Source organism: Oncorhynchus masou, chromosome 3 (genome assembly GCF_036934945.1).
Source record: "Oncorhynchus masou masou isolate Uvic2021 chromosome 3, UVic_Omas_1.1, whole genome shotgun sequence".
NCBI lineage: Eukaryota > Metazoa > Chordata > Actinopteri > Salmoniformes > Salmonidae > Oncorhynchus > Oncorhynchus masou.
In genome coordinates this window covers 25,173,931-25,186,305 of record NC_088214.1, presented here as the reverse complement: position 1 = coordinate 25,186,305, position 12,375 = coordinate 25,173,931, and the positions used below count along the sequence as shown (strand labels likewise).

General features: G+C 40.6%; 1 protein-coding gene across 3 annotated transcripts in view; it reads left to right on the top strand.

Moving 5' to 3' along the window:
• LOC135513253 (rho GTPase-activating protein 21-like) overlaps positions 1 to 12,375 on the top strand; it is a 70,579-nt gene that overhangs the window by 15,143 nt on the left and 43,061 nt on the right. For all 3 annotated transcript variants that reach the window (XM_064936111.1, XM_064936120.1, XM_064936102.1), the window contains exon 4: positions 2,985 to 3,006. In XM_064936111.1, coding sequence (XP_064792183.1) covers positions 2,985 to 3,006 — 22 coding nt within the window. The remainder of the gene's footprint in view (positions 1 to 2,984; positions 3,007 to 12,375) is intronic.

Here is a 12,375-nt window from a genome sequence, read left to right as displayed (position 1 = left end):
TTTAAATATGCAAGTCAGTTAAGAACACATTCTTATTTTCAATGACTGCCTAGGAACGGTGGGTTAACTTCCTTGTTCAGGGCCAGAACGACAGATTTTTACCTTGACAGCTCGGCGATTCAATCTTGCAACCTTACGGTCAACTAGCCCAGCGCTCTAACCACCTGCTTTACATTGCGTTCCACGAGGAGCCTGCCTGTTACGCGAATGCAGTAAGAAGCCAAGGTAAGTTGCTAGCTAGCATTAAACTTATCTTATAAAAAACAATCAATCAATCATAATCACTAGTTAACTACACATGGTTGATGATATTACTAGTTTATCTAGCGTGTCCTGTGTTGCATATAATCGGTGCGCATTCGTGAAAAAGGACTCCAACGTGTACCTAACCATAAACATCAATGCCTTTCTTAAAATCAATACACAAGTATATATTTTTAAACCTGCATATTTAGTTAATATTGCCCGCTAACATAAATGTATTTTAACTAGGGAAAATGTGTCACTTCTCTTGCAACAGAGTCAGGGTATATGCAGCAGTTTGGGCCGCCTGGCTCATTGTTAGGAAGAAAGTCTTCACACAGTTTGCAAAGACAGCCAACTTCGCCAAACGGGGGATTATTTAACAAAAGCGCATTTGCAAAAAAAGCACAATCATTGCACGACTGTAGCTAATCATAAACATCAATGTCTTTCTTAAAATCAATACACAGAAGTATATATTTTTAAACCTGCATATTTAGCTAAAATAAATCCAGATTAGCAGGCAATATTAACCAGGTGAAATTGTCACTTCTCTTGCGTTCATTGCAAGCAGAGTCAGAATAAATGCAACAGTTTGGGCCGCCTGGCTCGTTGCGAACTAATTTGGCAGAATTTTACATAATTATGACATAACATTGAAGGCTGTGCAATGTAACAGGAATATTTAGACTTATGGATGCCGCCCGTTATATAAAATATGGAACGGTTCCATATTTCACTGAAAGAATAAACGTTTTGTTTTCGAGATGATAGTTTCCGGATTCAACCATATTAATGACCTACGGCTCGTATTTCTGTGTGTTGTTATGTTATAATTAAGTCTATGATTTGATAGAGCAGTCTGACTGAGCGATGGTAGGCACCAGCAGGCTTGTAAGCATTCATTCAAACAGCACTTTCATGCGTTTTTCCAGCAGCTCTTCGCAATGCTTCAAGCATTGCGCTGTTTATGACTTCAAGCCTATCAACTCCTGAGATTAGGCTGGTGTAACCGATGTGAAATGGTTAGCTGGGTGCGCGCTAATAGCGTTTCAAACGTCACTCGCTCTGAGACTTGGAGTAGTTGTTCCCCTTGCTCTGCAAGGGCCGCGGCTTTTGTGGAGCGATGGGTAACGCTGCTTCGAGGGTGGCTGTTGTCGGTGTGTTCCTGATTTGAGCCCAGGTAGGAGTGAGGAGAGGGACGGAAGCTATACTGTTACACTGGCAACAGTATAGCTTATACTGTTACACTGGCAATACTAAAGTACCTATAAGAACATCCAATAGTCAAAGGTAAATGAAATACAAATCGTATAGAGAGAAATAGTCCTAGAATTCCTATAATAACTACAACCTAAAACTTCTTACCTGGGAATATTGAAGACTCATGTTAAAAGGAACCATCAGCTTTCATATGTTCTCATGTTCTGAGCAAGGAACTTAAACGTTAGCTTTTTTACATGGCACATATTGCACTTTTACTTTCTTCTCCAACACTTTGTTGCATTATTTAAACCAAATTGAACATGTTTCATTATTTATTTGAGGCTAATTGATTTTATTGATGATTTATATTAAGTTCAAATAAGTGTTCATTCAGTATTGTTGTAATTGTCATTATTACAAATACATTTTAAAAAGTCGGCCGATTTTAATCGGTATCGGCTTTTTTTGGTCTTCCAATAATCGGTATCGGCGTTGAAAAATCACACTCGGTCGACCTCTAGTCTTGGCACATGCTCTCTAGCCAACAGCTCGCAGATACAGTGCGGGTAGAATATCCTTCATTCCTCAAACTCAGCTCGGGACCTCGAAGCTAGTTCTACTGCATATTTTTCATTGTTTCCCTCTAATCAGGGACTGATTTAGACCTTGAACACCAGGTGTGTGTGCAGTTTTTATTATTTTTTTTATTTTACCTTCATTTTACCTTTATTTAACTAGGCAAGTCAGTTAAGAACAAATTCTTATTTTCAATGACGGCCTAGGAACAGTGGGTTAACTGCCTGTTCAGGGGCAGAACGACTATCAGGTAGAAAAGGGGGCAGTTAACTATCAGGTAGAAAAGAAAACAAGCAGGCTCCGGACCTCATAGTGTAAGAGTTGAATACCCTTTACCCCACATGAGATTATTATGGACAAAATAGCGAGATTATTTAGATTTGTCAAAAGGCAGACAGGCATCGATCGTCTTGTATCCAGAATAAGAACCTGATTATTTATAGGAAAGGAGTATCAAGCTCATCACCGTGTACTTTTACCACCCTGTGAAGTTCATCATAACTTATTTAATCTGTAGCAAAATAATCGGCATGCTTTCCCGAGCCGTAGTGGGAGGACCACACAACATGTCAGCGGTGACTCCCAAGTTTACTTCGATATGATGATTTTTATATCAATATTTGTGCATTAAGGCATTTCCATTGTCATTTCTTGCATAATATATTTTACAGACACAAGATCCCACCTTGTCTTGTATATTTTGTTTAGTCAACATTTGTCAAGTTTACTTTCATCAGGCCTGTCGTGACATTTTATAACCAACATGTATTTTACTCACATAAAAAGGTTGGATGGAAACATGGTTAATGTGGAAGAAGTTGCAACAAAAGAGTGTAATTCCCCAACCAGAATTTCCATTGAGTAAAACGAATTGATCCCTCTAAGCAACTTTATGACCCCTCTTAACTCAGAAACCATCATTGCTGGTGGCAAATAACATTTATCTTGTCTTTTTACAGGAGGAAGAGCATGGCCGCAGAGGTAAGCTGAATGACTCTACCTTGCACACAGTTCCTTCCTCCTCTGTCTGTCCTTCAGTACTGCATCGTCAATCTGCCTCCCACTTTGTATGATTTTTCCATCTGTTGACGTAGCTCTTTTACTTCCTTGTTATGCACATGGAACAGGGTAGCTGTTGTGTTAAGGTGACCTTTGTAGAGGCCCGACTGAAACGGCTTGGCCAGCATCACCACCTGTTACTGTCCTCAACTGACCTTTATCCAACTGCACTTTGTTGTCACTGCACAACAAAAAGTTGCCCAAAGCCTTTGTTTTTAGGTTTGTGCATTTTTCCTGTGTGTTTGTAGGCATGTGCACTTGAGCATTGGTGTTTTTGTTACTTTTAGGAAATTAGTCCTGTTGAAAGAAAATGTAACCCCTGATCCATTTCACCACATCAGTTACCCAAGGTTTTCTTTGTGTGTGTGGGAGCATGCAGGTGTTTGTTTTTATAGCACACTGCTTCTGTTAAATAAAGCTCGCCATCTCAAATGCTCAAATGCTTTGCATGTTTTTATCCAATCAATCAGGAATCAGTTTGGCCTGTGGTTTGCTGTTCCACTGTGTCTCCTCCTCTAAACACTGCTGTGGTAGTAGGAGTGTGTTTTAGATCTCCCCGTGGATTGTTTGTGCGTTTGGTAACACTTTACTTGACACCCAGCGTCGTAACACATTGTGACACGGTCTTAATCATGTCATGTCTTAACAGCTGACATAACTTGTCATAATATGGTCAGAACCATTGTTCCCTCTAAGCTGCGGGCGCGCAGTAGACCCTCACAGCTCTCCCAGGACTGCCATGCAGAAATATATCAGCCCACAGAGCGAAGGACGAGATTGAACTTCACTCAACTTTCTAGAGCAGTGTTTTTTTTAAACCGTTTCATGTGTCTAAAGTAGGGATGCACGCTATATCGGTGAACATATCGGAATCAGCCGATATTAGCTAAATGGGCCGATACCGATGTTGCCATAATGTCTAGTTTAACTCCGATGTGCAAAACCGGTGTCAAAGCTGACGTGCATATCTATATAACGTAGGTACATGACGTAATGACGCCACGTAAAATGTTGCGCTACACGTGCAACACAGCATTCCTAACCTAGCCTACAATGTCTGCTGTGTGGATTGAGCAGTCAACAAGTCAAGCAGTCATTTGAGAGACTAAGAAGATTTCAGCTAGACAACTCTAAGGCGAAATCCATTAACGCCAAGATGTTCATTGTTCTTGACAATCAACCGCTCTCTGTCATGGGGGATGTTGGCTTTCGCGATTGGTCGAGCACTGGTACACACTACCAGGTAGTGTATTTTTCAGATATTGCCCTACCGGTATTAACTTCAAGACATACTATGAAACGCTGTTATGGTCTTTGCCTGTCAAAAAAGATGCACATCAAATAACACTATTTGACGCGTTAAATAAGCTTTTAATTTGACACGTCAAATAACACAGTTCTCTTATAGAATGTTGTGTGTTCTGAATTTGCAATCCAAGCACCACCACTACTATCGGTAGCACTGTCAAACCTGTGCAAAAAAGTCTGAGAACGCCACAAACGATGTGTTTACAATGCCGAGTTCGTAAGAAAGCATTATTTGTTCAACCGCAACTTCTGGGGTAGCTAGCTAGCATCAATACACACAGAACACAACTGTGAAGAGTTTACGCAAATATTAGCGTTGTAGCTCTTATTGCAGGACTGTGACTTTGTGAAATCACCTCCCCAGTCAGCCTGTTGTGTGTATTGACATTCATATTGCACTGTACAGCTTTACCCCATTTCATTGATCCCCAATCCTTAGGTATCAGTCTACTCAATACCCAATATATTTTTTCACAACATCCTCCTCAAGAGTTATCATACTCCAAGACATCCACGCAGTATTGTTTTTCCTCAAGAGGTTGACAATAAATGTGGCTCAATTCAGTTGTTTCAGAGTCCCGCAATAAGAGCTACGATGCTAATGTTCTCTGAGTGTCACTGAGTAGACTGATACCTATGGATTGTAGATCAATGACATGGGGTAAGGCTGTACTGTGAAATAAGTATACCCACAATGCAGTTATAAAGTATAATACATCCAGTGTGATTTCAACAGGTTTTTGTCAAATTAACAAATTGCCTTTTGCTGATTTTATATAACATTCCAACCTCGTTTAGCATGATCTATTAATTTATGGAATAATTCTCTCTACCATTTGTATTAGTTTGCGTCACTGTCATTGACATGCTTTTATTTTGAAGGCTAACCGTAAAGTCCACTATTGTGGCTAATTCTTATTGTGGTTAGCTTCACATAGATGAGTCCGACCACCATTAATCAAATAAGAACTGTCTTGTAAATTAGGATCATTTTAGATGACGCATAGCTATATAGGTAGCTGGCTAACAACTATAGCTACTGAAAAAGATTGTCGTTTTGGGGGAAGAACATTGTTTGCATCCATGGCCTAGCTAGCTTTTTTTATGACCAGCTCTGTAGGAGTGCGAGAACTTTACCAGCATCATAGCATATGTATCGATGAATCGTTGTGACATGAAATACGAGTGATTGATCTCACTAATGTGCAATAACTACGTAAAAAATGTATGAACGCGTTATATTGTTTTGTAATGTGCCGTCATATTCAGGTTCTGATTGGTCAACAAGCTTATTTGGCATGTCAAATAGTGTTATTTGAGACATCTTTTTTGACACGCAAAGACCCAAACGGCGTTCCATAGAAATCCTGGTTGAGAATGAAACGACTTAACAAATGAACAACAAAATAGCACAGCAAGTAAGTGAAAGAAAATAGTTTTTGATGTTTTACTGGTAATTGGGGACATATGTAAATGCAACCAAAATCACTTTTTTTGTGTGTGTGTAACCTTTTTTAACTCGGCAAGTCAGTTAAGAACAAATTCTTATTTACAATGATGGACTACCCAGGCCAAACCCGGTCGACGCTGGGCCAATTGTGTGCCGCCCTATGGGACCCCCAATCACGGCCGGATGTGATACAGCCTGTATTCGAACCAGGGACTGTAGTGACGCCTCTTGCACTGAGATGAGGTGCCTTAGACTGCTGCTAGTGTGTGTGTGTTGACTATTTAACTGTACTTTAATGCTTAAAAGGCCGCAATTTTTTGGGATATCAGGTATTAGGGTTTTTTTTTGGGCAAGGGAAATATTGGTATCGGCCACATGTCATATCGGTGCATCACTAGTTTGAAGGCACAAACTCTGTCTTTCCACCATACCCAGAGAGCAAATCAAGTGCACAATAGGCCAATCGAATGGCTCAGGTGACAGTGTCTGCAGTAACATAGCAGGCATAAAAGAAAGCTTCAGCAAAGTTGATATTGAGAAACGGTGATGAATATGGCAGAGATGCTGTTTTTATGAGTGAGTTCATGTTTATTCTACACTTTTTCCACCCAGCGCTACAACCAAGCACTGAATGAGTAGGAAAGTATATCTATAGGCTTGTGTTATTGTTAGCGGGTTGGGTCTTTTTTAATATTGGGGAATATTTCACTTTCTCTGTTCATAGAAGTAACAAATAGGCAGAAATAATGCGGTGCGACTTGAGTTTCGCCATCAGTTGGAAAACTGTCCCTTTTTGGCAGTGTCAGCGTACCCTCAGTCTGCCGCTCACTCCCTCCACTGAGACTGACCATCAGATGCAGACACATCAGCCCAGTAAAATATAAAGCTTATGATTTTAAATGCCTCACAATTAATACAACAACGGAGAGCGTCTGCCAAATGACTTAAATGTAAATGTAAATCTATTACCAGGTGTGATCATATAGCCAACCTCAATTATTATTATTATTATTTTTTACAAAAACAAACTATGCAACAGATTTTGTTATAGGCAGAACGCATCGGAGTAGGATTCTATTCCATTGACACGCACTACTGTACTCTACACAGACCGGTGCGGCATAGACAAACAGGGCTTCAGTAGGCCTATATGTAAATCGACTATTGCCATATATGGATCTGTGCCATTTACTTAGACCTGGACTATGTTTACAGCAGGAGATGTGTTTGTTTTGAGATCAAAGTGAGAGCTGCATGTAGCCACGTGTGCACATTTTGTTCATATCCTTTGCCACTTGGTGAGTTATTAGCCCAGTTATAGATCATTTGTAGTCTGAAATAGGGGAGTGATTGCTTCCTTCAAGAGCACAACATATACATCCTTGAAAAGCAAGTCAGGTAAAGAGCTTTTTTTTTGTCTTAAAGGGGTAATGTTGTAGTTTTAAGGCAGGCTTGAATAAGCTAAATAGCCAATAGGCATACTTTGTCCCATTCTCTGTAATAAAGTTACAAGCTCTGCATGTAATTTAAAAAAAATGGATGCTACTGTGGGCTGAATGATATAACAGCTATTTCCATGTTAAATGTTATGGGAGGCATTTTCTCCATGGTTTTTGATGGTAGGCCACTCTGGTATGCCTACATTATGATCAGATGGCCACAGTAGCCTACTTGGCCACTGTTAACACTGTAAATTTAAAGCGGCCACAGCCTCGGTGTTCGCTGTAAACTGCACAGAATTATCACAACGTTCAAGTTTGCACTCAGCAGATCTGCAATGTTCTCGGTGCCAAATTTAGTTTTGAGGGAACATTGGTCATGACCCATTATTTTCACACCTATTATTGGTACTTACACTATATATACAAAAGTATGTGGACATCCCTTCAAATGAGTGGAATCGGCTATTTCAGCCACACCCATTGCTGACAGGTGTATGAAATCGAGCACACAGCCATTCAATCTCCGTAGACAAACATTGCCAGTAGAATGGCCTTACTGAAGAGCTCAGTGACTTTCAATGTGGCACCGTCATAGGATGCCACCTTTCCAACAAGTCAGTTTGTCAAATTTCTGCCTTGCTAGATGCTCTTGTCAAATCACATTTTATTGGTCACATACACATGATTAGCAGATGTTATTGCGGGTGTAGCAACATGCTTTGTGGCTGAACGGAAGCAAGTCCCCCGCAGCAATGTTCCAACATCTAGTGGAAAGCCTTCCCAGAAGAGTTGAGGCTGTTATCACAGCAAAAGGGGCGACCAGCTCCATATTAATGCCCATGATTTTGGAATGAGATGTTCGACGAGCAGGTGTCCATATACATATCATCTAGTGTATAGTATGTTATTTTATGGCTAGTTAAGACTAGTCAACTCCCCTGCCAAGAAGTCCTTTGTTGTAATTAATTATAATGATTTTTTTTCTTCCTTTTTCTTCTTCATATTTTAAATAACTTGCAGAAAATACACTTTGATACTGTCGTGAAGCATTATGACCATGCTTAGTACCTGACAAAGAAAATGCACTCTGACACTCAAGAAGCATTAGACTGTCATAATCATAGGCCCGTCACATACAGTGCCTTCGGAAAGTATTTCAGACCCCTTGATTTTTTCCACATTTTGTTAGGTTACAGCCTTATTCTAAAATGTGTTAAATTGTGTTTTACCCTCATCAATCTACCCACAATACCCCTTAATGACAAAGCAAAAACAGGTTTTTAGAAATGTCAGCTAATTTAAATTTTAAATAAACTGAAATCACATTTACATAAGTATTCAGACCCTTTACTCAGTACTTTGTTGAAGCACCTTTGGCAGTGATTGCAGCCTGGAGTCTTCTTGGGTATGATGCCACAAGCTTGGCACACCTGTATTTGTGGAGGTTCTCCCATTCTTCTCTGCAGATCCTCTCAAACTCTGTCAGGTTGGATGTGGAGCGTCGGTGCACAGCTATTTTCAGGTCTCTCCAGAGATGTTCGATCAGGTTCACGTCCGGGCGCTGGCTGGGCCGCTCAAGGACTTTCAGAGACTTGTCCCGAAGCCCCTCCTGCGTTGTCTTTGCTGTGTGCTTAGGGTCATTGTCCTTTTGGAAGGTGAACCTTCGACCCCAGTCTGGGGTCCTGAGTAGGTTAGCAGGTTTTCATCAAGGATCTCTCTGTACTTTGCTCTGTTCATCTTTGCCCCGATCCTGGCTAGTCTCCCAGTCCCTGCCCCCGAAAACATCCCCACAGCATGATGCTCCCCCAACCTGGCACTACTGTAGGGATGGTGACCGGTTTCCTCCAGACTTTACGCTTGGCATTCAGGCCAAGGAGTTTAATCTTGGTTTCATCAGACCAGATAATCTTGTTTCTCAAGGTCTGAGAGGCTTTAGGTGCCTTTTGGCCAACTCCAAGCGGGTTGTCGTGCGTTTTACTGAGGAGTGGCTTCCATCTGACCACTCTACCATAAAGACCTGATTTGGTGCAGTGCTGCAGCGATGGTTGTCCTTCTGGAAAGTTCTCCCATCTCCACTGAGGAACTCTGGAGCCTTGTCAATGACCATCAGGTTCTCTGTCACCTCCCTGACCAAGGCCCTTCTCCCCCAATTGCTCAGTTTTGGCTGGGAGGCCAGCTCTAGGAAGAACGGTTCCAAACTTCTTCCATTTAAGAATGATGGAGGCCACGGTGTTCTTGGGGACCTTCAATGCTGCAGACATTCTTTGGTGCCTTTCCCCAGATCTATGCCTTGACACAATCCTCTCTCTGAGCTCTACAGGCAATTCTTTCGACCTCATGGCTTGTTTTTTGCTCTGCCATGCACTGTCAACTGTGGGACCTTATATAGACAGGTGTTTGCCTTTCCAAATCATGTTCAATCAATTGAATTTTCCACAGGTGGACTCCAAGTTGTAGAAACATCTCTATGATGATCAATGGAAACAGGATGCACCTGATTTCGAGTCTCATAGAAAAGGGTCTGAATACTTATGTAACATAAGGTCTTTCTGTGTTTTTTTATTTTTGTCATTCTGGGGTGTTGTGTATAGATTGCGGATTTCTTTAATCCATTTTAGAGTAAGTCTGTAACATAACAAAATGTGGAAAATGTCTTGGGGTCTGAATCCTCTTCGAAGACACTGTACATGCCCTTATGTCAGTCATCAGTCAGAGGTTGCTTTGCTACTGAAATCTCCTTCTGCATTCATCCCAGTCATCAACATTTTGGTAGGTGCATATCTGACGTCAATTTGTGCGCAATTACAATGATTTAATATGGTCAATTTTTGAAAATTGTACTAAACGTAAACATACTGTTGACAAGTAGGAATGTTTTGTCTTGTGTGGTAGGTTTTGTACATTTTGATAGTCTTATGTATGTTTCATGATCAGTTTTCATAACCAGCCTAATTATAGGTCACAACAGGTTTAAATGTGTCATGAAGGTGTTATGACATGGTTATGACCGTGTCTTAACATGTTATGATGCTGGGTGTAAAGTGTTACCGTGCAGAGGAAGGGGAGGAGACAGGTTAAAGAAGGATTTTTAAGCAATTGAGACATGGATTTACTATGTGAGAGTGAATGGGCAAGACAAAAGATTTAAGTCCCTTTGAACAGGGTATGGTAGTAATTGTCAGGCGCACCGGTTTGTGTCAAGGATTGCAGCGCTGCTGGGTTTTTCGCACCCTAGTTTCCCTCGTATATCAAGAATGGTCCACCACCCAAAGAACATCCAGACAACTTGACAAAACTGCGGGAAGCATTGGCGTTAAAATGGGCCAGCATCCCTGTGTAATGCTGTCGACTGCTTGTATAGTCCATGCTCCTACACATCGAGGCTGTTTTGAGGACAAAGGGGGTGAAACTCAATATTAGCTAGTTGTTCTTAATGTTTTGAACACACGTGCATACAATCCTGTTCAGAAATGTTAAAGTAAATTGTTTATCTATGTGCAAAAAGACTAAGGTTATTATTATTTATTTTTTCAGTGGAAATATCTTGAAATAAATTAGAAACCCACACACTGCTCTTGCTAGTATCACTTATTTACATTAACGCTTTTGTATCGGCCTCTTGGTCTTCCTCAAAAGCTCTTTGGAAATATGCTAGAATTTCTTTAGACTCAAGACATTCACCAAAGAAATATGGAGGAATGTCTAAATTCTCCTCTGATGGATTGAATGATGTAGGAATATATTTTCTGTCTGAACATACTGTAATGGAGAAATACGATGAGCTCTTTGACAGCCACTAGGATTATCCAGAGAGGGAGACCATAACTTCCATGACTGGGTCTCATGCGTCTGGCCCTCAGTAAGGGCAGGGGGAAATATGAAGAAATCCTGGCCTTGCATTTTGTAATGCTAGACCTGGGAAAGACTGACTGAGGACAGGCATAGGGACCTATTGGCTTGCTCTGCTGTGACCCAGAGTAGGATAAGAGCGTCTGCTAAATGACTTAAATGTAATGTAAATGTAGTGAACACGGCCTAAAATGAACACCGCCCACTAGCCAGATGTGGGTAGATTTGGCAATGGCAGGTAAGATGTCCTTTTCACCAGCCACATTGGTGGGTGGTCAGGGCTCCACAGTGCGAGCATTTCATTTGCATTTGTGAACACAAATAGTCAAGTATGATCACATTTTATAGTAAAGTAAATGCTGCAGTAACTGTTTCAAAGTATTTCTGCCGTTTTTGTTTCATTGCTGGTAAATTGAATCGCACTGTCAAAGAACTATGAATCCTATATTGCCTGTTCCACCTCGCACTGCAACACTGCCTGGCTGGGGGTTGTGTGCATGTGAAGAGCTGCGCACAGGCATACAAGTTGGTATAATTTACTTGAAACCGAAGTGAGACTTTGTCCTTGTGTTTTCTTGGCTATTTACATTGTTTTGTTTACAAGCTAGGTTGTTTTTCTATGTTTGAGTTTCAACTGCTAGAGAAGACTGCTTCTACTAGTCAGACTCAATCTCACAGACACATGCATGACTCGAGTCATGTTACCGTGGTAACTTCCCACCCTTAAAGGGGCAGGTGAAAATTTCTCATCTGTGATATTTTGATTTAAAACACTCATGTCACAAAAACAATTAATCAATATACCACATTACTTCTTACTAGTAATACATTTGTTTTAGAAACATTACAAAGCATACTCTGTTTTCTTTTGTTTTTTTGGTGTAATTTAAAAAATATATTTTGGCTAGCAGTGTTTTCCTTTGGAAGCTTTTCCCACACAGCTAACAAATGTATCGGGGGGGGGGTTCTGGAGTCCTCTTCCACAACTAAATATGTTTAAGTACTAAAAGGCTTGGTTCCAGTGACTTTTTAAAAGGAAAAAACTCAAACCATCTAAAATATAATTTCCACCCCCAGAAATGAGCTCAATAACCTATTGGTAGAATGATTATAGTATGCAGGATGCAATTTAAGGTTGAGTGCTGCAACGATCTAAAGAAACACATCGACTGATCCCAAAAGTTATCTTGACAAAGTTAGCAGGAACATTTGACTGAACATGAATTAGAGCCCACTAATTCA